The 24,101-nt window shown below is 38.0% G+C and overlaps 2 protein-coding genes across 2 annotated transcripts; both read left to right on the top strand.

The window, feature by feature from the left end:
- Positions 1-1,348: 1,348 nt before the first annotated feature.
- On the top strand, positions 1,349-6,054 carry LOC134812768 (uncharacterized). Its single transcript, XM_063820330.1, has 3 exons — positions 1,349-1,469; positions 1,800-1,966; positions 2,444-6,054. Exons 1-3 carry the CDS (start codon positions 1,378-1,380, stop codon positions 3,010-3,012), a joined length of 828 nt encoding a protein of 275 aa, XP_063676400.1. The 5' UTR covers positions 1,349-1,377; the 3' UTR covers positions 3,013-6,054.
- Positions 6,055-11,761: 5,707 nt separating this feature from the next.
- On the top strand, positions 11,762-22,158 carry LOC134813354 (palmitoyltransferase ZDHHC1-like). Its single transcript, XM_063821058.1, has 8 exons — positions 11,762-11,824; positions 12,032-12,127; positions 16,630-16,732; positions 17,182-17,266; positions 17,632-17,733; positions 20,147-20,262; positions 21,319-21,532; positions 21,731-22,158. Exons 1-8 carry the CDS (start codon positions 11,765-11,767, stop codon positions 21,750-21,752), a joined length of 798 nt encoding a protein of 265 aa, XP_063677128.1. The 5' UTR covers positions 11,762-11,764; the 3' UTR covers positions 21,753-22,158.
- Positions 22,159-24,101: the final 1,943 nt, after the last annotated feature.

Raw genomic sequence — 24,101 nt, forward strand, 5'->3', positions numbered from 1 at the left:
ACTCTGAGAGAGCCCACTTTGAGTGTCGTTTGTTTGCGAAGATGGCGGAGGATCTTGAAGTTTACTTGGACATTGATCGGTGCTTTGCAAGCTACAGCGTCCAGGCAAAGCTTTGTGCAGAGAATCTTAAATTGTGTAAAGCTGAGTTACTTCTCCACGAAACCTACTGCTATTCTTTACGAAGTAAGCAGATGAACGAAGCAGTTCAGATCCTTCTCCTACATTCTGGGGTTCTCAAAAGTTTGGACAGCACCAAAGCGTCTAAAAAGTGTTTTGATCGAGCTTGCGGCATCTTCCAGCACAAAACTGAACTGTCCGAAATTGAGCAAGTATTTGGTTATTGTACTTTGCTGAACATCCTCAAAAAGTCTAAAATTATTGACTCTGTCTTCCAAAACCTGGTCTCCAAGCTTGGTAACCAGACGTCCTACCACATTGTGTGTATGGTTCTGATGTCCTACGCTTCCTTTCACGTCTCACAAGGGAAACTCAGCTGCGCAATCCCTCTGCTGGAGTATCTCAAGAACGCCCCCCGAATTCTTGTAGAACCTTATCGTACAAAAACACTGAGAATGCTGGCTTTAGCATATCTTCAAGTAGATGACGCAGCTAAAGCTCTGGAGCTCTATAGAACTATTATCGGAAAGGAGATTAAATTTTCAAACCTCTCCGAGATAACTTATTTTCAGGATGTGTACAATTACTTGCTTGCTCTGGTTAGAAGAAGATTCTTTGGATCTGCCTACGATATTGTTAAATCTCTTAATGAGAATCTTCCCAAGAATGTTACGAATGAGAGTCACAGAGTTAAGATTTTGAAGCTGTTGATGTATTTGAGAAGTGTGATCTCTAAGTGTAAGCCTAATAGTGGTCATTATCGAGCTGCAGTTTTCTTGTAGTATTTTGCATTCGAAGATGAATTTATTTTTTATTTCTATCTTATCATCCCAATTTCATTTTATTGAGGATTCAAGATAATTTTTAGGTTCAATAGTGTTTATTTATTCATTCATTCAACGGATGCAATTTATCAGAGTATCTAAGTGATCATGATCATATAATTTGTCAATTTGTAAATATTGCTTTAAAAAGCTATTTGTATAATTCAAGTGAAAACTGTACTCTTATTAATTGTATTTCGATTTTTATTAAAAATTTTATAAATCATATATTCAATGATATGTTTCTCATTGCTTCAACGATATCAAAAATTCCAATTATTATCCAGCCATCGGTAAACTATACACTTCAATAATTTTCCAATTGTTATGTCCGAATTATCATAATAAACAATTCAGCAACATCTCCAAACATCATTAATTTATTGTCTAGAAAATTTCTTAGATGCTATGACGTGATTTAAAAAGATCCGTGACGATGTCCAAGAAGTGTGGATCTAAAAGTGAGGAGTTGAGCGCTAAATTACGCGTAAAAGAGCTAGAGAAGGAAAATAATGTCTTGAAAAGCAGGTACGTTAAAAAAGATTAGCACGATAGCTTTTTAAATAGTATAATTTCTAAGAAGCTTCTAGAAGATTTTACCGCATTCCTCTTTGTTAGTGTAAATGAAGTTTATACAGTCCCTGTATATCACACTGTTCCAACTGTATACCGGTATCACCATGACAATTTAGCGAGTGCTAATAATCAGAAATTAATTATGGACTGATAAGATCGCTCACAAATCATTCATATAAATGTATTATTATCATTCACTCCTCTGAATTATATTATGGTGTGATGATTTATTGACCCCCCCCCCCCCCCCCCCCCCCCGGCTCACGAATCCACCTTCCCCAGGCTTGATGAGCTGAGAAGAGCCAAGCTGCAGATGATCATCAAGAAAGAAGGGAAGACAGTTGCAAAAGGTCCTAACCTTGGCCGTAAAGCTAGCACCAGTGGTCCTATCATCGAGTCTGAGGATAGTCCCTCTCCTGAGGATACCGGAGATGTGGTTTACAGAACAGGTGATCTTGTGATTTGTGTCAGAATTTTAACGGTCAGCGCTTTTAGTGTGACTGTTTGCTAGGGTCTAGACTTTTAAATTTTACTCTTAGTAGGATATGTTCAACAGAATCAGTGGTATCGTTTGAAATAATGACGACACATAATTAATCAGCTGCCTTGTCATAGAAAAGGTGTTTAATCAGAAGAGCACTCAGATTTCCGATAAAATTTGACTTTTTCGCATGCCCCTAATTATTATTTTGTCAAGTTCACTGTTCTGTTTTGTGTGTGACAGCTTGTCCAGAGAGTTGAACCTTTATAAGTTGGCTTTCACGTGTGTTGAACGCGAACGAGCAGTCGACCTTTTAAACAGAGCGACCACTAGATCCTTTTAGATAATAGCTGTGGTTGATGATTAAATTCACAGAGAGTGGCTTTATTATATTTCGTTCCTCGACCTTAACAGTTCTATCGGGATATAGTTTTAATTTTTGCAGATCCGAAGTTGGAGGAGGAGCTTGAAAAGTCCAAGCTGAAGGTATCCGATCTTGAAAGGAAGATAGAGGAGCTGAAAGAACAGCACAAAAATGAAATGTCTGGTGCTAAAGCTTCCATGCTAAACGACCTACGGACGCTCAGAGACGAACACATAGCTGAGCTACAGAAACTAGCGGAGGAATACAACATGGATTTGGACAAAAAACAGAATGTCATCCAAAGTTTTAAGCAAAGCGTTATATCAGACTCTAATGCGAGCATGGATCAGTTTAAAGACATCATAGCAAAACTACGGGAAGAAAACACAGCCCTGAGAGAAGATAATCAAATGCAGGGAGTTCAGATGGTAAACCTGGAGATGAGGGTCAAGGAATCTCTAACGGAACTCTCAGAAAAGGAAGCAGCATGGTGCGAACTTGAGGAAAAACTGAAGATACAGATCCAGAAAAGTTGGGGAGAGAAGTACCAAGCCTGGATGTTAGCGACCGAGAAGAAGATAGAAGAGTTGAGAAAGACTAATGAGTTTTTGAAGACTGCACTAGAGAGGCAGCATGAAAGTGAGTTATAATGAGAAGCGGTATCTCACGTAAATGCTTCGTGTTAGACGCATTTACTGCATGGGTTTAATCACTAGAGCTCCGAATGAATTCTTCAGATAGGATGTGTGTAGGCCCGAAAATTTTCGCGGAATGCTTATTCTCTGGTGAAGAGAGAATTAAAGAAATTCCGCGAGGACCTACGCGACCCTTTGATAACCGTCCTGTGACTCAAACAGTTTTTCTGACATTTACAACAGTTTTTCTTTTACTAACGCGAATTGTAATTTTTGATCAAGCATTGTTCAAAAGTATCAGACTATTTAGTATAGATAATGTATACAGTCTATTTACATAGTTTAAATTTAGTATTTAGACTATGTCAATAGGTTTAAAAGATACACTGTGCCTTTGAAGATTTGAATCGTCCCGAATCATTCCTCACAGTACCTTAGTACAATAGTACCAGCACAACAAAGCATCTGAATTTACATATATTTGGTTAATTCCTGAGGTATTAACACTGTATACTTACTTTACTTTACTACAGGTTGTGGTATTTATTAAGTTGATGCCGAGTTTGTTGTTCGTCTGGCTCGGCTAATCAGTGTATCTGTAGATTCTGTTATATCTTCAAAGTATGTAATTCTTTAGCACAGTCACCGGTGTTTCTTGCAATAATTAAAGCAATTGACCTGGATTTCCGCATGTACCCAATGTAGTTGTCACCCACTTCTGAAATATGATTTATAATTCAAATCTTATCGCTTTGTTGTAATGCAAAAGCGATGCCTAAGTGGTCAAGGAAAGTCAAAATTTGATTTATTTTTAATATTATAGCCGAGGCTGTGACGTTAGTCCGTCTTCATAGGATAACTCGAAACGATCCCATTATTCTATCCCTTTATTAGGACAGGCAAAAGGAATGATTTGATGCCATTCTCATTAAAATGGCCCCAGGGGCTAGGATATTTGCACTGGGAGTTCGCTCAGCTCAAAGGAATTATAAACGATTTATAATGCGTCTCCCTGATTTATTGTTTCCCCAAGGATCAGACATAATTTGCTGCTGCTGACGCAGAATATATTAATAAACCCAGCGGACGCTCCCTTGCTTGTCTCTTGTTGTTTTTTGTGTGAGCTACTTCTCTTAGCTCTTGCACAAACCACAAGCCACTATTATAATGATATGTTGTCGGCAATCACTAAATGGCCTCTTAAATCTTTATTTCAAAAATACATCTGAGCCTCTAAATAGTCTGTAGTTCTTGTAATGTCGGTAACAGTTCCAACTATCATTGCTCTCGATTTGGTTAACGGTAAACTGTCCCTAGTTAAGACATCATTATCTTGATTCTCAGGTCAACGCAATCTAGTGATAGGCGACTAGAAATAACCATACAACTACAGTGCAAATACCAAGAAAACACTCCCTGACTCCCTGCCACCTCTCTGGCCTTATATTATTATATTAACTTAACTTAAGTATCCCACGATCGTCAAAACCGCCACAATCCTCCTGGTGGCAATTGCCCATCAACTCAAACATTGGTGTTAAGTTTGTTAACTTCAACTGGATAGTGATATGCTAGGAATGTATAAGGGTTGCGAGGAAAACAATGATACAAGTTCGGTAAGTGTCATTCTCCACCACTCTCTCCATCGCTGCTATTTGGCATTGTCAACCGACAGTAACTTGGCTATTACACTTCTATGTTGTGGAACTGAAAATATTTTATCACATTCATTGATTTGTTACAGAGAATATGTTGTTAAAATGATTAAATATTCGTTTAGAGTACCATACAGTGCAAAGCACTCGACAACGAATAGGAGTATCATATATACAATAAAATTATTAATTATCCTAAGACCTAACGACGTTTCAACTTTCATTTGTTAAGATATTTATAATTATTTTCCGTAGCTTTGTTGAAGTTTCTTAAGTAGTCTGAATGAGCAATGATTAATATTCTACGTTGAACTGCTCAGTTCCCAATAAGATAGTTGGCTAGAAGGTTTATTTGAGCTAAAGTTAAAAGTTAACATGTTCCGACCTGTTTGATATTATGTAGTTTAAAGGTTTTCCTAGTTTAGTAGTTTTGCTAAAACAGATTGTTAAGCCCGATTCCAGTGCTTGTTTTATATGGAAACCATTTAGTTGTGGCGGTTGCGGATCGAATAAATTGTCATTTTCTATGGCTTGTTGCATAATGAAATATATTTCAAAAATTTCATTTTTCTATTTGAGAAGACCTTTCAAATTTGTGTCTCCGAATCAAGTTATAGTGTCCGAGTTACAGTGTCCTAGTTACAGTGTCCTAGTAACAGTATCCTAGTTACAGTGTCCTAGTTACAGTGTCCTAGTTACAGTGTCCTAGTTACAGTGTCCTAGTTACAGTGTCCTAGTTACAGTGTCCAAGTTACAGTTTCCAAGTTACAGTATCCAAGTTACAGTGTTCAAGTTACAGTGTCCTTGTAACAGTATCCTAGTTACAGTGTCATAGTTACAGTGTCCAAGTTACAGTATCCTAGTTACAGTGTCCTAGTTACAGTGTCCTAGTTACAGTGTCCTAGTTACAGTGTCCAAGTTACAGTGTCCAAGTTACAGGGTCCTAGTTACAGTGTCATAGTTACAGTGTTCAAGTTACAGTGTCATAGTTACAGTATCCTAGTTACAGTGTCATAGTTACAGTGTCCAAGTTACAGTGTCCAATTTACAGTGTCCAAGTTACAGGGTCCTAGTTACAGTGTCATAGTTACAGTGTTCAAGTTACAGTGTCCTTGTAACAGTATCCTAGTTACAGTGTCATAGTTACAGTGTCCAAGTTACAGTGTCCAAGTTACAGTATCCTAGTTACAGTGTCATAGTTACAGTGTCCAAGTTACAGTGTCCTAGTTACAGTGTCCTAGTTACACTTTACAGAATCCAAGTTACAGTGTCCAAGTTACAGTGTCCAAGTTACAGTGTCCAAGTTACAGTGTCCAAGTACCAATATTTATATATGCTATGAAGTATGAGCGTGTCTTGACATGTCAGGTTTGTGTACCTCAGCCGGCAGCAATATGTCAGGTTTGTGTACCGCAGCCGGCAGCAATATGTCAGGTTTGTGTACAGCCGGCAGCAATATGTCAGGTTTGTGTACCGCAGCCGGCAGCAATATGTAAGGTTTGTGTACCGCAGCCGGCAGCAATATGTAAGGTTTGTGTACCGCAGCCGGCAGCAATATGTCAGGTTTGTGTACCGCAGCCGGCAGCAATATGTAAGGTTTGTGTACCGCAGCCGGCAGCAATATGTAAGGTTTGTGTACCGCAGCCGGCAGCAATATGTCAGGTTTGTGTACCGCAGCCGGCAGCAATATGTCAGGTTTGTGTACCGCAGCCGGCAGCAATATGTAAGGTTTGTGTACCGCAGCCGGCAGCAATATGTCAGGTTTGTGTACCGCAGCCGGCAGCAATATGTAAGGTTTGTGTACCGCAGCCGGCAGCAATATGTCAGGTTTGTGTACCGCAGCCGGCAGCAATATGTCAGTACATGTAGGCGCTAACGGAGCGGCATGACATCTTGACAGCTATTAATGATTAAACGGGCCGGGTGGATCTCGAGAGTTGAGAGTGTGCAGTTGTAATTGAAGTAGCGATCAAGTTGAGATTGTTGGTCACTAATATACGCTACCGTTTATAAATTATTTGTCACAAACATATGATATCGTTTATAGATTGTTTGTCACAAATTAAGTACACGCTATAGTTTGGCATGTCACTTACACACGCTATAGTTTACGATGGTTGCCCCGGCGCAAAACCAGCAGTTGTGAGGGACTTTATCATCCCTAATAGCCTAATTGTTAAGGGGGCCGGGGGGGGGGGGTCTTCATCAAAATTCTCTCGAAATTGAGTTTATAGTTGTTTCTGATAGAGGGGAGTGATATCTATCAGCTGCTTTTGGTCCCATGGAAAAGTATTGTTCCTAGCCGAAATTATCGCCGGTCAAAGGTCAGCGCTTATAAATGTGTAATTCAGTAATTGTATTGCGCGAGCAATTTTCAATCGCGCGTTCTGAAAATCGAGTCTAAAAATCTATCTTCTCCTACATTTTTTGAGCAATCACCCTCAAACTTTCAGGATATGTTCTTAGGATCAGTTAGAAGAGAACTCTAGAGCCAGAATTTGGAGATAGGCCTTTAAAGATTTTTAATTCGATTTTGAAAATCTTGGACCTCTAAAAATCAAGGTCCAAGATTTTCAAAATCGAATTAAAAATATTTAAAGGCCTATCTCAAAATTCTGGCTCTAGAGTTCTCTTCAAACTGATCCTAAGAACATATCCTGAAAGTTTTAGGGTGATCGCTCAAAAAATATAGGAGAAGATAGATTTTTAGACTCAATTTTCAGAATGCGCGATTGAAAATCGCTCGCGCAATACAATTACACATAAGCGCTGACCTTTGACCGGTGATAATTTCGGCTAGGAACAATATTTTTCCATGGGATTAAAAGCAGCTGATAGATATCACTCCCCTCTATCAGAAACAACTATAAACTCGATTTCGAGAGAATTTTGATGAAGACCCCCCCCCCCCCCGGCCCCCTTAACAATGCATAATGATAACTACTTATCTGCCTGCCAGAGGGTGTGCCCCAGATAAGTGACTGAGTTGAGATAAAGAGATAAACATTTAGCACATAATGCAGTCCCTATATATACCTTACTCGGGATTATTACGACGGGTTTATTAACGACCGGTTAAAATATGGTTCGGGAAAAATATGGCGAAATTGCTCAAAACCCACTACATTTTCCCGGTCGCCATTTTACCGGTGTCCAACCTTTCAATTTTAGATTCAAAAATTTTGTCTCAGATGTAAATTTCCTTATTAGAGATAAGCAAGTTTAGAAATTTTCGCATTGCTAAAACTTGTGAAACAAGTCGAATTATCAATAATTGTTGAAAGTAGACAGAAATAATGACTCGTGCAGTGGTTAATCAAACTATACGGAAAATAATTTTCTTCGAAAGAATGCATCGTTCACATTGTTTAGAATTATGAATAAATGACTGATGATACTGATTCATGTTATTGATAGTTTTAATTAATTCAAGTTTTAATTTAACTGTTACTTTTACTTTGAGTCCTATTTTTATGTAGAGATAGTCAATACCTAAGAAATTAAAAATTGGCTATTTAAATCAACTTTGACAATAAGGTTATATGACAAGAATTGGGCAAAAAGGTGAATTTTTTGTAATTTTAGCCAAAAGAAGTCGAAAAACCTACAACAAGTGTCCCAATAGTCTTCTTTAGTGAATATAAGACAACGATTAAAATATGAGCACCCATACCCCTTGGGAACCCTAAAAGCTGAGTCGGCGGGTTTATTAACGACCGGTGAAAATGTGGTTCGGGAAAAATATGGCGAAATTACCCTAAACCCGCCACTTTATCCCGGTCATAATAATCCCGAGTAAGGTAGGTTAAACTATAATAGTCTTACAGTGGGAAACATACTGCACTCACCATATTTATTATTTACGTTGCTATTATGCCGTCTGTGAGATAAATTGTCGTAATTTATGCGATCCCGCACGTTTCTGAATTTTAAAATTACACTTAAAAATATACGGTAAATTATGCCCGTGCCGTCTGGTGAAGACGTAAAAATTCAACCTATCAATGTGATGATTTAACCTCTGACGAAAGAAATTTGAGAACAGGTCTGAAAATTGAGTAAGGTCTCGTCATTGATTTTCATGGTATTCTGAGTGTGTTAGCATGGGGGGGGGGGGGGGGGGGGGGCTGTGTATTTTGTGATGTAACCTAATGCCCTATTTTGCCCCCCCCCCCCCCCCCTTTTGTCGTCAGTCACTGCTCCACAGGTGGTATCGCCATTACTTTCTCTTATTTCTTTGATTACAGCTCCATTATCTCTCTCTCTCTCTATAACTGGAGATTTCTTCTATCTCGCGTGTCTTATCATGCGTCAAAGTAATTCTGAGGAACAAATGCTTCAGACTAACGGACTATTCATCTCATTTTTTCAGTCTCACAACATATTATAATGGACGATAATTAGGAACCGAATAAGATTGACAGGTCGTTGTGAGGAGAAAGAGAGAGGAGGCAGTGCTATTATAATACCTCACAACATCCTGACTCCGAACCAACTCATTGTAACATTACCGATATAGAATTTCAAGCTAAATGAGCTGGCTATTGTGTAGCTGGCACCTGGGTCGTAGTCCGTTGTTATGGTGACCACATGATGCTGAGGCCAGCTTACGTCCTGCTGTTTGATCTGTCATTATTCGTGTATCCCGTTCTTGTTGTTTAACCTACTCCGTCCTTTCAAGGCTCTTATCCGTGGTACGCCACCGGGTTACCCAGTACCTTGTCCGCCACCGGGTTACCCAGTACCTTGTCCGCCACCGCCAACTTTTATTAGTTATTTTACTTAGTTGCTAGTCGTATATAATAATTTCGTTATTATATACGTTCAAATACACATTTTGCTGTGCTTACGTTCGAATTTTTGAAAGAAGTCTGTTTGGTTTTAATTGTCCTCGTTTAGGCGAAGCGTAATAACAATCACTGACTGATGATCGTCACCTCATAGCTGTTTCAGATGTTTTGAACACGTGGTACATACCTGCGTCCTGCACATATGGTGCCGCTTTTCAGTGCAAATTGACCCAATATGTCAGTGTTTTGTTATGCATGTTTTGTATTTAATCACTGTTACATGGTTGGTTTTTTGGTTGATTGGTTTTAGTGCGCCCGCTCGCGCTCTTTAAGTTTAATGAGGTAACGTCCGCTGTTATGATTGCTTAACTAGCGTCGCTGTTCGGTAAGGTCACTAGGGTAAATGGTGGTTTTTATTAGACTTTGTGGTGGTTCCTCTCATTTAATACTTGAGCCCATTGATTGGTTGGTGTATTTTATGGCAGTTCGATCACCCTGCAGCTGTAAAGTCATCTCCCCCTCTCTTCTGTTTACTAGAAGTGTCCTGATAATACTTATACCTCCTGAGAATACTAATACCTCTGTGCTTTTTGAAGGGGGAAATTTGCCTAATAATTTCAAATAATATGTTTATTATCAATTACATATAATACAATTTATCTTCTTATGACGATTCCGCTATAATAATTTACCTAATGAATTTAAATCGTGTAAAAAATATTGTGAATTTTTCCCAAAATAAATTTTATCATGTACAGATGTATAAAAGTATTTTGTAAAGCCTTAAATTTCTTTTAGTTTTATAATCATATTAATTTCCAAACATTAAAGCCTTTTCATTGTGACTCAAATTTCACAAGTATCACAGTTTATAGTTTACGTTCAAAATCTCACGAAATCTAAAATTAAACTCCCACTTAACTAAACTCATCACACAATAAATGTGCTGGACTTGCTTGCGAGAGTTACCGGACAAAGCGCGAATACTAGTGCTTGTTATTTGCCTGTGTAGACAAGTGTATTGACTTGGTTACTTGAGTCAGACCTGGCAGACTTAGCAGACTCAGAGAGCAGCCAGACTGGGCAAACTGAAGGCAGACCCGTCAAACTGGGCAGGCTGGACAGATTAGAATAGACGAAGTCAAATGTTTTATTTGCGTCACTTCCGTTGACATTTATTTGAAAGGTTGCTCGGAAGTGAAGTTAGTATCCAGGTATGTATACCTGTATAATATGAACTGTATACAGCTTATTGTCATACATTAAAACCCCGATTTACCGCGCCCCAGTATCGCAAACCCCGATTAACCGCGGCCATTTCTTTCTCCCGAAGACCTGAATGGAGCTTAACATTATATATTTAATGCGAACAACCAAAACCCCGAATTACCGGAAATCCCAATTTAACGCGGCTGTTTCCTTTCCTTCAAATTCTGCGGTAAATCGGTGGGTTTTACTGTACCCCACACATTTCTGACTACTCGATATTTTCCTGGGTATCTGCGTCATTATCGGGTAATCCTTAAATCAATGTCAAATTTCTCGAAACACGACCACACATCTCTGACCATTCGATATATTCCACACACAGAACCTGAACTGCATGCTATAAATTAAACCAGCAGTATTGACAGCTCTTAATTTGATTCTAACGTCAGTTGAGAACGCTCCCGATTTAAACGTTTGGGGGATTTTTCTGACAAATTTTATGTAGAACCATGTAAATATACTATGATCATCGAACATAGTTTTAATATTTAAAAGCAATATAATATGAATATCGTATGGAGAGTATGGTATCGAAAATGGTTACCAATTGACCTCAAATTGTCGTGATTTGTGATAAACTGAAGATGTTGCTACTAATTATAGCTGGTCTTCCTAAAAGTTAAACTTCCACAGTTCCACACCATACTTTAACATCGACGTCACAGTTGATTCTACGAATCCAGTTAAACTTTGTAGGGAAATTCATAACTTTTAACCCCAAAGACCGTCAGGGTTTTCCAGTCTAGTTTGAACAACTCCAATAACAGAACACGGTTCACGGCAAATCACGACAATTTCACTATAATTTCTGACTTCGTGGACGCGGCGGTTGTTAACTCGATCTTGACGCTAAATCCAGTCAAAGCAGATTTGCGTCTAAAGAGACTCCCATCATCCCGCTTGTAGTTTCAAGCGTTTTATTTGACATATTTTGTCAACTAACCTTTGCCTTGTAAATAAAATTATGCAATTGTAGTACAGTCTATATATAACTTCCAGTTCTATATGTTATTTTATTAGTTCTAACTCCTCGTTATATTTGTTAGCAAGGAGATGTGCATCACCAGGCCTGATCGAGAGAACGGGTTAACCTGGCCCACCAACATCTTGCAGGTTAGTTAGCAGGTTAGGGCAGGTTAGTTAGGGCTATGTGTAGAGCCAGCTTCAAAGTTAACTATCTTTGATATCTTAAATCTTGATAATTTGTTGACTTTGCACATTTTTCAAATACTTAAAAAGTAATGACTCGCAAATATCATCCTTCGATTTCTTTCTATCGATTTTTGGGTATTACGAGCCCTTTGACACGGTCCATTACAGGTGTTGGCAGTGTTTATCCTGGTTACGTTCACTGTGGTTCACTTTGTCTTGGTACTACAATACACCTACGGAGTATTCTTCTATCTTATGATGATAGTATCCTTTGAATAATATGATAATATCAGACATAGTTTGTCTGCATATCTTTAAACCTTATGTGGATATCATAAAATATGATAAATTGATCCGCTAAAATATGTGGCATTTCTATTTCCTGGTATCCTGTAATTGAGCCGGGATAGCTGATAAAAGTATCAAGTTGCATCATGTAAATTATCTGGCTTTAAGACCTTTTCATACCATTCAACCGTCAAGCTTATCCGTTACCCAACCGTAGTAACCGTAGTAACCGTAGTAACCGTAGAAACCGTAGCAACCGTAGGTTCTGGAAATGGCAACTAGGTTCTCCATATTATTAGGAGATTATTATCCTCTTGATCAGATACATTCCTGATTATTTTTGACAAAGTTTCAAACCACATAAACGCTGGGATTTTAGTTTATACTCATACAACGTACCTACTAACTCATCAGTCATTTACGTTGCTTACTTCGTCTATCATAAATCATATCCATCCTTCAAGAAATAACATGCTGAGACAAAAATTTGATCGATAATTGGCACGAAATTTGATGTATTAAAGTTTTAAAGTGTTATAAAACTAGTGAGCAGTGTTGGATCGATATAATGCTACACGCTCTCCATACAAATCACACGCTCCTAATCTCGCATGCATGAGCAAATTTATATATGATAAACTCGATAGATTATCATAATATTCTAGCTAACTCCGGGTACCACGTGATTTAATTGTGCTCTAGACTAATATTGATTGTAATGCTTATCGCTAAATGTAATGAGTACTTGCGAATGATAAGATGGCTTTGCGTGATGGTCCTTGGAATTTTAAGCAAGCGTGTTGCGAAATCAGAAATGCGACTGTGAATTTCATCGATTAATGTAAAGATGATGATGAGCACGAGTTGACTGTGAATCATGTTAATTCATCAGGTGATGAGTGTGACCATTGTCCATTTAAGACTGAAGTGTACCATAGATTAAATACATTATACAATATACATTATACAATATACAATATACATACACCGCACTCCCCTCCGTGTACTAGTCCTCCACGCATTCTTATATCAGCATAAGTGCGGTGGGTGCGGAATCGCACTATTGACCTAATACCGCACTTTCTCGCACCATCGGCCGCTATTCGTTCTATAAGATTTGTGTACTTGGTGTACAATGAGACAATGAGATAGGATCGACACGCCCACAACAATAGTTAGGATCAAATGTTTTTCATGACGTAACATCGGAAAGAAGAATTAAAATCAGGAAGGAAAAACACATTACATAATAGAGACCAATTTTCTTCCCAAAAATATTCCCAGAAAGTTTATTATTCTTATTATCAGATGACACGTTGATACTTGATAATGCAGCGACGTTCAATATTATCGATATTTGATTTTTTTTAATAAAAGTGGGCGAATATTGGCAAATGAATAACCCGTCAAGCTGGAACGAAATCCATGGCCCTCAACAGATTGAAATTTAGTCACTTCAGTTTGGTCACGATTAGATAATGTAATTATATATTATAGTTAAAGTTATATAATATTACAGTTTGCAGGAATTTAAGCTTATACACACAATGTGTTAATGTTGGAATCTAATGTTGTAAAGTTGCAATATTCAATACTATACCTCAATTATGCCCACAACCAGCTTATCTAGCCCCAGTTCTAGGTGTATAGTTTAAAACATCTTGAATTGTCAAGAAACTCGATGCAAGATATTAAGTATTAACGTTGTAAGTTATTTGTTATGTTAAACTAAACACTCGTGTAAGGCAACATTATGTACTACGCTGTTCAATATTCCAACCCGAACGTACCTAAAAGCTGGAAATTTAAAAAGGGGTTAAAAATAAGAATAATATTTTGTAGAGTTTAGCTTAAGTCAAACTGTTTGTCGCGTTACATTTTAGGTTATTTCCGCCAGACTTATAAACATTCCTTTACGTTGATAAAGCAGTATCTATCGAGTGAATCGACACTTTTATTACAAAATCACTAAACCGTTTTTTTCTAACCGTCTCGGCAAGGTTCTGTTAAAATATTCTTTGTGGGAACTATTTAAATTTAAAACTTGCAATTTGTTATAATAGTTAGTCTGCCAGAACTAGAAGGCAAATTTGACAAATGTGACAAATGTGACAAATGTGACATTATAACTCTTTCTAATTTGTAGTTATACCGGTATCTGCCATAACTCTGTAAGGATTATGTCGGATTATGTCGGATTATGTCGGATCATGTCGGATTATGTCGGAGGACCTTCATGCCGACAATCGGAATATAAACTGTTGGTATATTATGGCAGAACATTATGTTTCGTATTAAGATCATAATTGATTTATTATGTCCGAATAAAATGTAATAAACCTCCCCGGGATACTTTTCTTGCTAAAGGAAGAGATGAGCTGACAGGAACTGACAGGAACTGACAGGACCTGACAGGAACTGACAAGAACTGACAGGAACTGACAGGACCTGAAGGATATGTTATGTCTTGCATAACCTTGGCTTAAAAGTCAAAGATGATCAAATTCCTGAATTATTAGTATTATATATATGTACCTTAGTCCTCCATTCTGATATATTTTATTAACCTACACCAAGAACAAATCAGTGAACTGCAAGAAAGTTTTTATAAAGTTCTCTTAAATTTCCGGGGGGTCTGATACCTACCAGCGACCGTTTTTCTAAAATTAATCTGTCTTTGGTGAATTAAGCTGTTGGCTACAAGTCCTCAAGGAGTTATGTTGTAGCGTAGGGCATCGTGGTCGATATAAAGATCATAATTAGTATACGCCCAACCTTAATCAACGCTTAAACCTCCTGATTTCCCTGCCAAAGGAGAATGTAAACTTACCCTGCGATGCAGTTCGAATATACTCCTCAAATATCAGAGCTTCTCGAATGAGAATTGATTTGATTTCTGTTTTGTCCACAGAATGAAAGGTCAAATCTTTCAGTTGTCTAGAATTCAATTATGCAATATGCAATATTCAATAAATCACAACTTAATTTAATATTTTCACCTTTTTGACCTGTTAAATGACATGTCAAGCAGCTCGAGAGCCACCAATCCCAAACCACCAGGTCAAGTTAATATTCGCGGTCAGAATGACAGCTACCTTCAACCAATCTATCAGCTCACAGCTGGAACGTGCCATCATACTCCAGCTACCTTCAACCAATCTATCAGCTCACAGCTGGAACATGCCATCATACTCCAGCTACCTTCAACCAATCTATCAGCTCACAGCTGGAACGTGCCATCATACTTCAGCTACCTTCAACCAATATATCAGCTCACAGCTGGAACGTGCCATTAAATACTCCAGCTACCTTCAACCAATCTATCAGCTCACAGCTGGAACGTGCCATCATACTCCAGCTACCTTCAACCAATCTATCAGCTCACAGCTGGAACGTGCCATCGTACTCCAGCTACCTTCAACCAATCTATCAGCTCACAGCTGGAACGTGCCATCATACTTCAGCTACCTTCAACCAATCTATCAGCTCACAGCTGGAACGTGCCATCATACTCCAGCTACCTTCAACCAATCTATCAGCTCACAGCTGGAACGTGCCATCGTACTCCAGCTACCTTCAACCAATCTATCAGCTCACAGCTGGAACGTGCCATCATACGCCAGCTACCTTCGACCAATCTATCAGCTCACCGCTGGAACGTGCCATCATACTCCAGCTACCTTCAACCAATCTATCAGCTCACAGCTGGAACGTGCCATCATACTTCAGCTACCTTCAACCAATCTATCAGCTCACAGCTGGAACGTGCCATCATACTTCAGCTACCTTCAACCAATATATCAGCTCACAGCTGGAACGTGCCATCATACTCCAGCTACCTTCAACCAATCTATCAGCTCACAGCTGGAACGTGCCATCGTACTCCAGCTACCTTCAACCAATCTATCAGCTCACAGCTGGAACGTGCCATCATACTATACTACAGCTACCTTCAACCAATCTATCAGCTCACAGCTGGAACGTGCCATCATACTCCAGCTACCTTCAACCAATCTATCAGCTCACAGCTGGAACGTGCCATCATACTCCAGCTACCTTCAACCAATCTATCAGCTCACAGCTGGAACGTGCCATCATACTCCAGCTACCTTCAACCAATCTATCAGCTCACAGCTGGAACTCTCCACCTTAGTGTGGTACCACTTTATTTTCGATATACAACTTTCTAGAGATGGACGCTCTCAATCTTGAGATATATTACATATTATTAATATGGTGTATATTACATTATGCACATGGCCGTCATGTGGACATGACTCTGTATTATACCTGTTACTTGTATGCAATATCCCTTCATTCACCAGGCATCTGAGAGTTTTATATTATAAACCAGTTTTAATGCAAGTTTAATGCTTGCACAATGCACGCGGGCGGCGACATACCAGATTAATCGAGAACTTTTAGTTAGGATATCACTTAACTTGATTATTATTACTTTCCTTAACCAACAAAATCAGACATCGACAATATTCTGTGCAGCCACTGTCATCAGTAAAACGGTCTGCACTCTGTCCAATCCAGCTGACAGAAGTCTCATTAAAGATCCCAAATCAACTTACGGTAGGTCGGAGATTACAATAATTAAAAGTGCAGTAACGAATGATATTTTGTTAAATATAAGTGATGTTCTGAGTGATTTTTTCATAAAATAGACCTTTTTTCCCATAAGCTTGTACGTGATCTGGCCACATTTTTAGCGTCCGAATCATAAAGTTCGATATTAATGGGCACAAGCTGCGCTGTATCAATCTATGAACAGCATGCACACAGCTACGATGTACATGGATGTCATATGTACTTTGTTCTTCAACCTGTGATACTGGTAACAGCATCAAAAACAATTGCTGTCACAGCTCGTACCAACATATTATTACAAAATAACATTTCAATATTCTGACAATGTTGGTCACACTTTACATGTGTCAAGATCATATTAAGTGAAGTGTTCATTTTTAAGTGGAAAGGGAGTAAAATCATGATTTTTGAATTATTTAACAATTATTGTGCAGGTAAAGAGAAGCCGCTGTTTGACAGAGCAAAGCAAGGTCACGTGATTAACACGGACAACTACTGTCAGATTTGTACCACAACAGTGTTAGTCAACATTTAATTGTGTGACGACCGTTTGTTTGGGGACCGGTTTTTGGTACACCGGCCAATGTTCACAAAATCATATGATACATAACAATATAATTTTATTTAATATACGCACGAATACTGAATATGAGAATTGAAAATTATGATGTAACCTTTATCGTTATCGACCGTATTATTATATTATTATATAATATAATATTCATGATATGAGTGTTGATATAAGTGTTGATTGAGAGCAACATATTTTGTCAGTATATTCTGAAAAATTGTAGAAGATTGTTGAAAATTGAAGAAGATTGTACTTCACAGTAATTCAAGTAAGATATGAGGATATGAGAGGTGACCACTAACTCATCTTTCAGAGACGTGTCCAGCAGACACTGTTCACAGTGCCAGAAGTGTATTCTGAGGTTTGACCACCACTGTGATTACATTAACAACTGTGTGGGTCGTCGGAACTACAAGTAAGTTAGCCAACATGTCAACGTGATTAATTAATTAATTAATAATAGTATGTTAGGGTAGAGCGTTGAGAGTAATGTGGAATTATGTATGACTATATCATCAGTTGCATGCGATCTATTATTTTGCGGTGATAGAAATGAATTGTTGAAGAGCCTTCCTATACCGATCGAGTACCTCTGGAATGAAACATCTACATTATTAATGAAAATAGCAATACTGATAACTACGATATGTTATCCCTGAACCAACACGATGGACATATTAGCGACAAGAGAAACTAAAGGTTATAAGTTTATAGTTACAATATTACCATCATATGGCTCTTACTTGACCACTTGCCTCTATAATATTTCAAATAATTAAAAAAGTCTCATATCTTTACGAGCTTGTAAATAAGTAAAACCAATAACGTTTATATCAATATGATGGATATGTAGATTAAGATAGCAAACTATTCTTCCCATTGAATAAGCCTCTGATCATAGCTTCTGTTTTAGTGTTTAATTGTCGCTGACTTTGTTCCTTCAGTTGTCTCCATCTCTTTTCCCCTTTTTGATATCACCTTATTCACCAGCAGACATACGCTCATAATTGAAATCCAGAAATTCACAAAGCATCAGTTTCTTCGTCTTCTTGTTGTGGGTTCCAAAGACGATGACTCTGCCTGGTGTCAGCCAGCCTCCGACCCCACACATAGCATCACTCATACTACTTTTCACATTCACCTCGTCACCAATGACGTAGTCCCTTCCAGCGTCCCGGTGTACTTTCGTAACTACAGCAACAGCTGCCGCTTTTTGTGAGTACAGAGCTCCTGGGTTTTCCCATACTCTATTTCGTCCCAGAGGTTTCTTCTTAGCGGGTTTTGAGTGCAAGACTTTTTGTATCCGCACTTCGATGATGCTCTCTTTTGGATCACGGTCATACGGGTTACTTCCCATGTAGCAGGAGCAGGTAGCTCCTAACTGGAGTAAACACGCTAACAGTATCACTAGCTTCATCCTAGTAGTGATAAATTGTTAGTGGTAAACTGACAACTTCAAATCTGTACAAACATAGAATATATTATGTAGTGTTTAATTTGACTAGATAAAAAATCTGTATAAACCGTGATGTTATCATAGCATAGCATAATTTACACATTAAAAATAGAATATACAATATACAATGATGGTAAAAGTAGGAGTTTAAAACGTGGTAAATATAAAAGTTTTAGAAAATGATAAACAATTTAGATGTATCAAAGGAAACTTGAAGAAGCAACAGAGGAATGTTAACCCAACCAAAGGAATTGAAGCTGGTTAAATTCCTAAACTCAAACCGAGTTAATTTTTTGATGATTTCATAAAGAGATAAGAAGATAATTTGATTTAGAAAATCGTTGCCTGCGTTGCTAGGAAAGGTTATCTTCCGGTAAACTTCATCATCTCGTCCGTGTTAGATTTATTAGATTAACGATTAAGGGTGATCAGTTGAAATCAGTCCCGGATATACTTTTTATAAATTACCTGATGTTTCAACGGAAAAAATAGAGTTTTAAATATATGCCCAGATTTATTAGTGTTCAATAATGCACCATGTAATAATAAATGTCCTAGCCAACTAGAACTGTACCTCAATTTGTGTTGGTTCTTGTCTGTTACAAGCGAGATCTTACTTTTTGATTAGAGACTGGGTAAAGAATACAGATGCTCCCTCCAGAGGGTCTCTTATAAATCAAATAGACCAGCTCAATAACCTTAACTGGTGCTCACTACCTGGTGCTCTCCGGTATATCCTGCGCGGCACGTGTTTCATTCATTTCATTATTTTTAACATCTCCATCTGGTACACGTGATGAGCAATATGCTGTGATGAATGTCTGCGTGGGACGCTTACTTGGCTAGAAATTCTCAAATAAATGATAGCACCAACACGATACGCCTCCTCTGGGTGCCATGATTATTACTGTACTGTAATTTTCTGATTTGCTGTGCCAGCCGTTACCGCTGTAACTTAGCCAGACCGGGAGTATATCCTGGCGCGAGTCCAATCCGAGCATCTGTTTTAGTTTTAGGGTCGCCATGGAGGGGTGTTGATAAAGAGTACTTTTTCTCAAAGTAGCGCAAGACGTGGTATTGTTCTGTGCTCAATCCTTGCATTATAGCAACCTCATAGGTGTTAGCTCTTCAATAGAATGGGTGTCAAACCAGACAGTGATCATTGTTAGAGGGTTTAACCTACCAGCCTAGACATTCTTCCGCCTATAAGATTAGTTTGGTGTAATACGACCTCGTCTGATTTGATAATTGATTGCAACCGGTACAGGATGCCAACTAACCATTATGATATTATAATATTAAGAATTACAGTCGGAGCATCTGTTGCTGGATCAGGCAAAAGTTTCCCAACCGTAACAAACACTTCTCTCAGGTACTACATAACCTTACTGATGTCTGCCTCAATCTACAGTCTCATAGTTTTCACCAATATTCTCTACATCATTTACCACTTCTGCTTCATGGAGACGCAGTTCTTCAAAATTCTAGGTAAAATAAATATTGAATATTTTAACGTTCAGGGAGCTGATTGTGACAAATTGATTTAGGGTTTTCTCAAACAACTTGACAAGATGTCTAATTCTTTAATGTCAGTGCAATGGTTGATTTTGAAGTTATAGTCACATTAAAGCTATAAAGTTATTAAGCTATAAAGTTATTAATATGTATGAATATTGCGTTCAATCATCAAATTTGAGATTCCCACCGACTCGTTAGTCACCTTTGACATAAAAATCAGATTTCTTTTTCGCCCTCTGAAGCATTTTGCTTCAACTATTTTAGGACTCAAGAATTAAATAGGGGTATTTATCTTCCGTTTATGTCGAAAATATATATTACAAATTAAAATTGCTGATGCCAAAGCAATTCAATTTAAAATTTGAATTTAATCGATTTTCGATTACAGTTGATATTGAAACTAATGTCAAAGAAGCTAATAGCGATCATGATATAGACTGTAAACAATGAATATTTTAATATTTATTAAAAATGATATAAACTATGCACAAATGGATCAAATTCATTAAAAAAGAATTAAAAGTCATTTACAAATACAATTCTAATTCGATCTCCTGCACACGATATATTGAGTATGTAGACCATTGCCTAACTTGTTCACACAGCCAAAAATCCTCATGAAGGCATCTTCATTATCGTATTACCAGGTTAAATCAAGTAACGAAATTAACAAATAAAACGAAACCTTTGAAGAACCCTTACACTGCTGCAGCTGCAGAGATCATTATAGTAATGTTTTGAGTGGCAACGAACCGTAGCAACAAGAATTGGATACTTTTTGGAACACGCGAAAATAATTATTAATATTAAAGTTTTCACTATCGCTTCGCAGTGTAACAAGACGCGCGCGCGCGAACCTACAATTTATGAATTTAATGGTTAGCCGGTCACATACTGTGTAACACATGTGCAAACTAAAATTTGTAAAACTAAAACTTTGTCTTTAGTTCAGATCCGACATAATATTATCTGACAACGTAGAAATAATGATCAGCTAAGATCTACAATAAACTCAGAAATTCTCAGGTCGTGACCATCCTACGATATTTGGTTACAAAGTCTCCAGTGCTACAATAATATCGCTTCTAGTCATCTTTTTAGTGCTAGCTGTTATTGCCTTCATCTGGTCTCAAATCTCTGCAGACTTCATCTTTATCTTATTTGGCACGGCTGGACAACGTGGGATTATTATGTTAGACCCAAAGCTGAGCGGGAACAGCATTCCTATTGGAAATACGAGGTAAGTTAAATATATAAAATTGGACTGCAGTCGACACATCAATATTTTTCAAACAAACGTCCCTTACTGAATAGCTCCGTTCTCTCTAAACCGAAACCGCTCAGAATTTCTAAAAATAGCACTGGCTCGTAGAAAAAAAAGCAGAATGTGCACAGTCACAGTGCAGTGATCACCCCTAATCACTACCACTCAACTCAGGCGGAACGAGATGGTAGAGTAGAATTCTCGGTAACAGAGGTGTCAACCGCTCCCACTTCAACCACAGACCTCGAACTAAAGACCAACTCCGGGCGGAAACTGTCTGAGAAATTGTGCAAAGTTTTGCAGCCGGACAACAAAACAAGTCCGATGCCACCGCATACTGTCTAGTTTGCAACTATAATATACAACCAAACTAGGATTTTAATGAGTGTTTTGTTTCAGTTGTGTTAAATGATCATATTATGTTTTTTGTGGTTTTTCGGGTAAATCATGATACACTTTTAAGGTAATTTCGAAACTATACATATTTTTGATTATTATAGCTGGATATTAAACTATTATAATTATTAAAAACTGCAGTCGTACTTGACTCTCAATGAATTTCGAGCTAAAATTCCAGATTAGAATGATTATTATTAAATTTAGTTCCTGGTCTTAATTCGTCTGATGCCTAAAGCTTTGAAATTAGAACTTGAACCATTAAGGGGGGGGGGGGGGGGTTCACCCTGATTTTTTTGTGAAACTTGGTTTCGAGATAGCAGTTGACCAACAAACTAGGACCAGTGACCGAACTTTTGAGGGGGTCCCGGACCCTAACCGCGAAACGGTGCCCGCGGGGCAGCCACGCCCATATTTGGTCCAAATTAGGCCCAATTTAGCCAAATACCCTGAACATGCCCAAAATCCAGATTTTAGGTGCTCTACTTGTAGCTAGTGGTTCCCTGAACTCGTATATGAATTTTCATCAAGATTGGACAAAAAATGAATGAGTTATGAGCAAAAAACCATATGACCATATTTGGGCATACGCACCAAATTTGATCGATTTTGGCCCATAAATTGGGCCAAATTAGCTGTCTTTCCGAAAAGGTATAACAAATTTAGTACTGTGAAAATTCTCACAGTCTCTAGAAAACAATGGTACAAAAAATTTTAAAATCCGAGCAAGTTTATTTATATCGTGCACCCCCTAGTACCTTACAAGACATATTTATAACGTACGAAATGTGGCGGTTTTCCGAAAATTTCGCCATATTTTCGGACCGCCAAAATTTCGGTCGTCGTAATAGAATCCGTCGCATTATCTTTTAGCTTATTTCAATGACTGTGCCTTCACTGCTTTATTTTGTTTCTAAAAAGTAATATCAAGTAAAATAAATAAATAAATTCTGGCATCTTGGGACAAATTATTACCACACCAATGACGAATTGAATGTCAAGCAATACAGTTTAAATTTGCATTAAAATACATGTATGTGCTAACATGAAAGTCTTACAGTCTTAATACAGACTAAGTTTGAACATGATTTTACCGAATTTCAGAAATTTCCTTACTGCTTACTGTCACAAAAATGATAAAAAATACCCTTATTTTCTGTGACGTCCGAAATTTGACGGTTTTTGTTCAATTTCGCCATATTTTCGGACCGCCAAAATTTCGGTCGTCGCAAATTGGTCCGCCACAAAAAAGTCTTGTAAGGTAGATGGTCTCCGGATAAGGTTATGGAACTGCAAACCGGGGAAATATCCGGAGAAAAATCAGTAGACGATCTCCGTCTAATAATTTGGCATAATATCCGCTATGGAACTGGGGGGTCACGCCGTAGAGTCTTACGCCGTAAAGTCCCGGACCCGTATAAATATAATGACCGTTGTAATGACCGCTGTAATGACCGCCAGTCTAACTTTAATTCTTTTCAGGTGTCACTGCATCTGGACCGACTATAGCAAGCGACGGCATTGCTGCAACCCTTACTTGCAGCCTGTCGGATGTCAGTGCCAGTATGAAGTTAGCCATGACTTCTGGAGCAGTCAAGTGGAAGGGTGGTGATATAAGCGGCGACTCATTCATTTTTTGATTGGACAAAAAATGAATGAGTTATGAGCAAAAAACCATATGACCATATTTGGGCATACGCACCAAATTTGATCGATTTTGGCCCATAAATTGGTCAAATATCAATATTTTTGAATAAAACCAACTTTATATGGAAGGTAAGCCTATACTACACATTATCTATGATTATCAGCTCTGTATCTACCTAACAGTGGATTCTGTATTCAAATAATCGCAAAAAATGAACAAAATTGCCCATATCTCAGTTCGCGATATTTGCAAAACTGACTTCGCTCAAAACAATAGAACTCAATAGGGTTTCAATATTTTTTCATGAAATTTTCAGAATCAACGTAGAATTGTCTCATGACCTTAAGTTTTGGGACAGAATTTTGAGTTAGGCCTTTAAAAAAATTTGGCGGCCAAATTCCAAAATTTGCACTGCTAAATTTAGAATTTGGCCGCCAAATTTTTTTAAAGGCCTAACTCAAAATTCTGTCCCAAAACTTAAGGTCATGAGACAATTCTACG

The sequence above is a fragment of the Bolinopsis microptera genome, chromosome 3 (genome assembly GCF_026151205.1).
Source record: "Bolinopsis microptera isolate Bmic1 chromosome 3, MBARI_Bmic_1.0, whole genome shotgun sequence".
NCBI classification, from domain to species: Eukaryota; Metazoa; Ctenophora; class Tentaculata; order Lobata; family Bolinopsidae; genus Bolinopsis; species Bolinopsis microptera.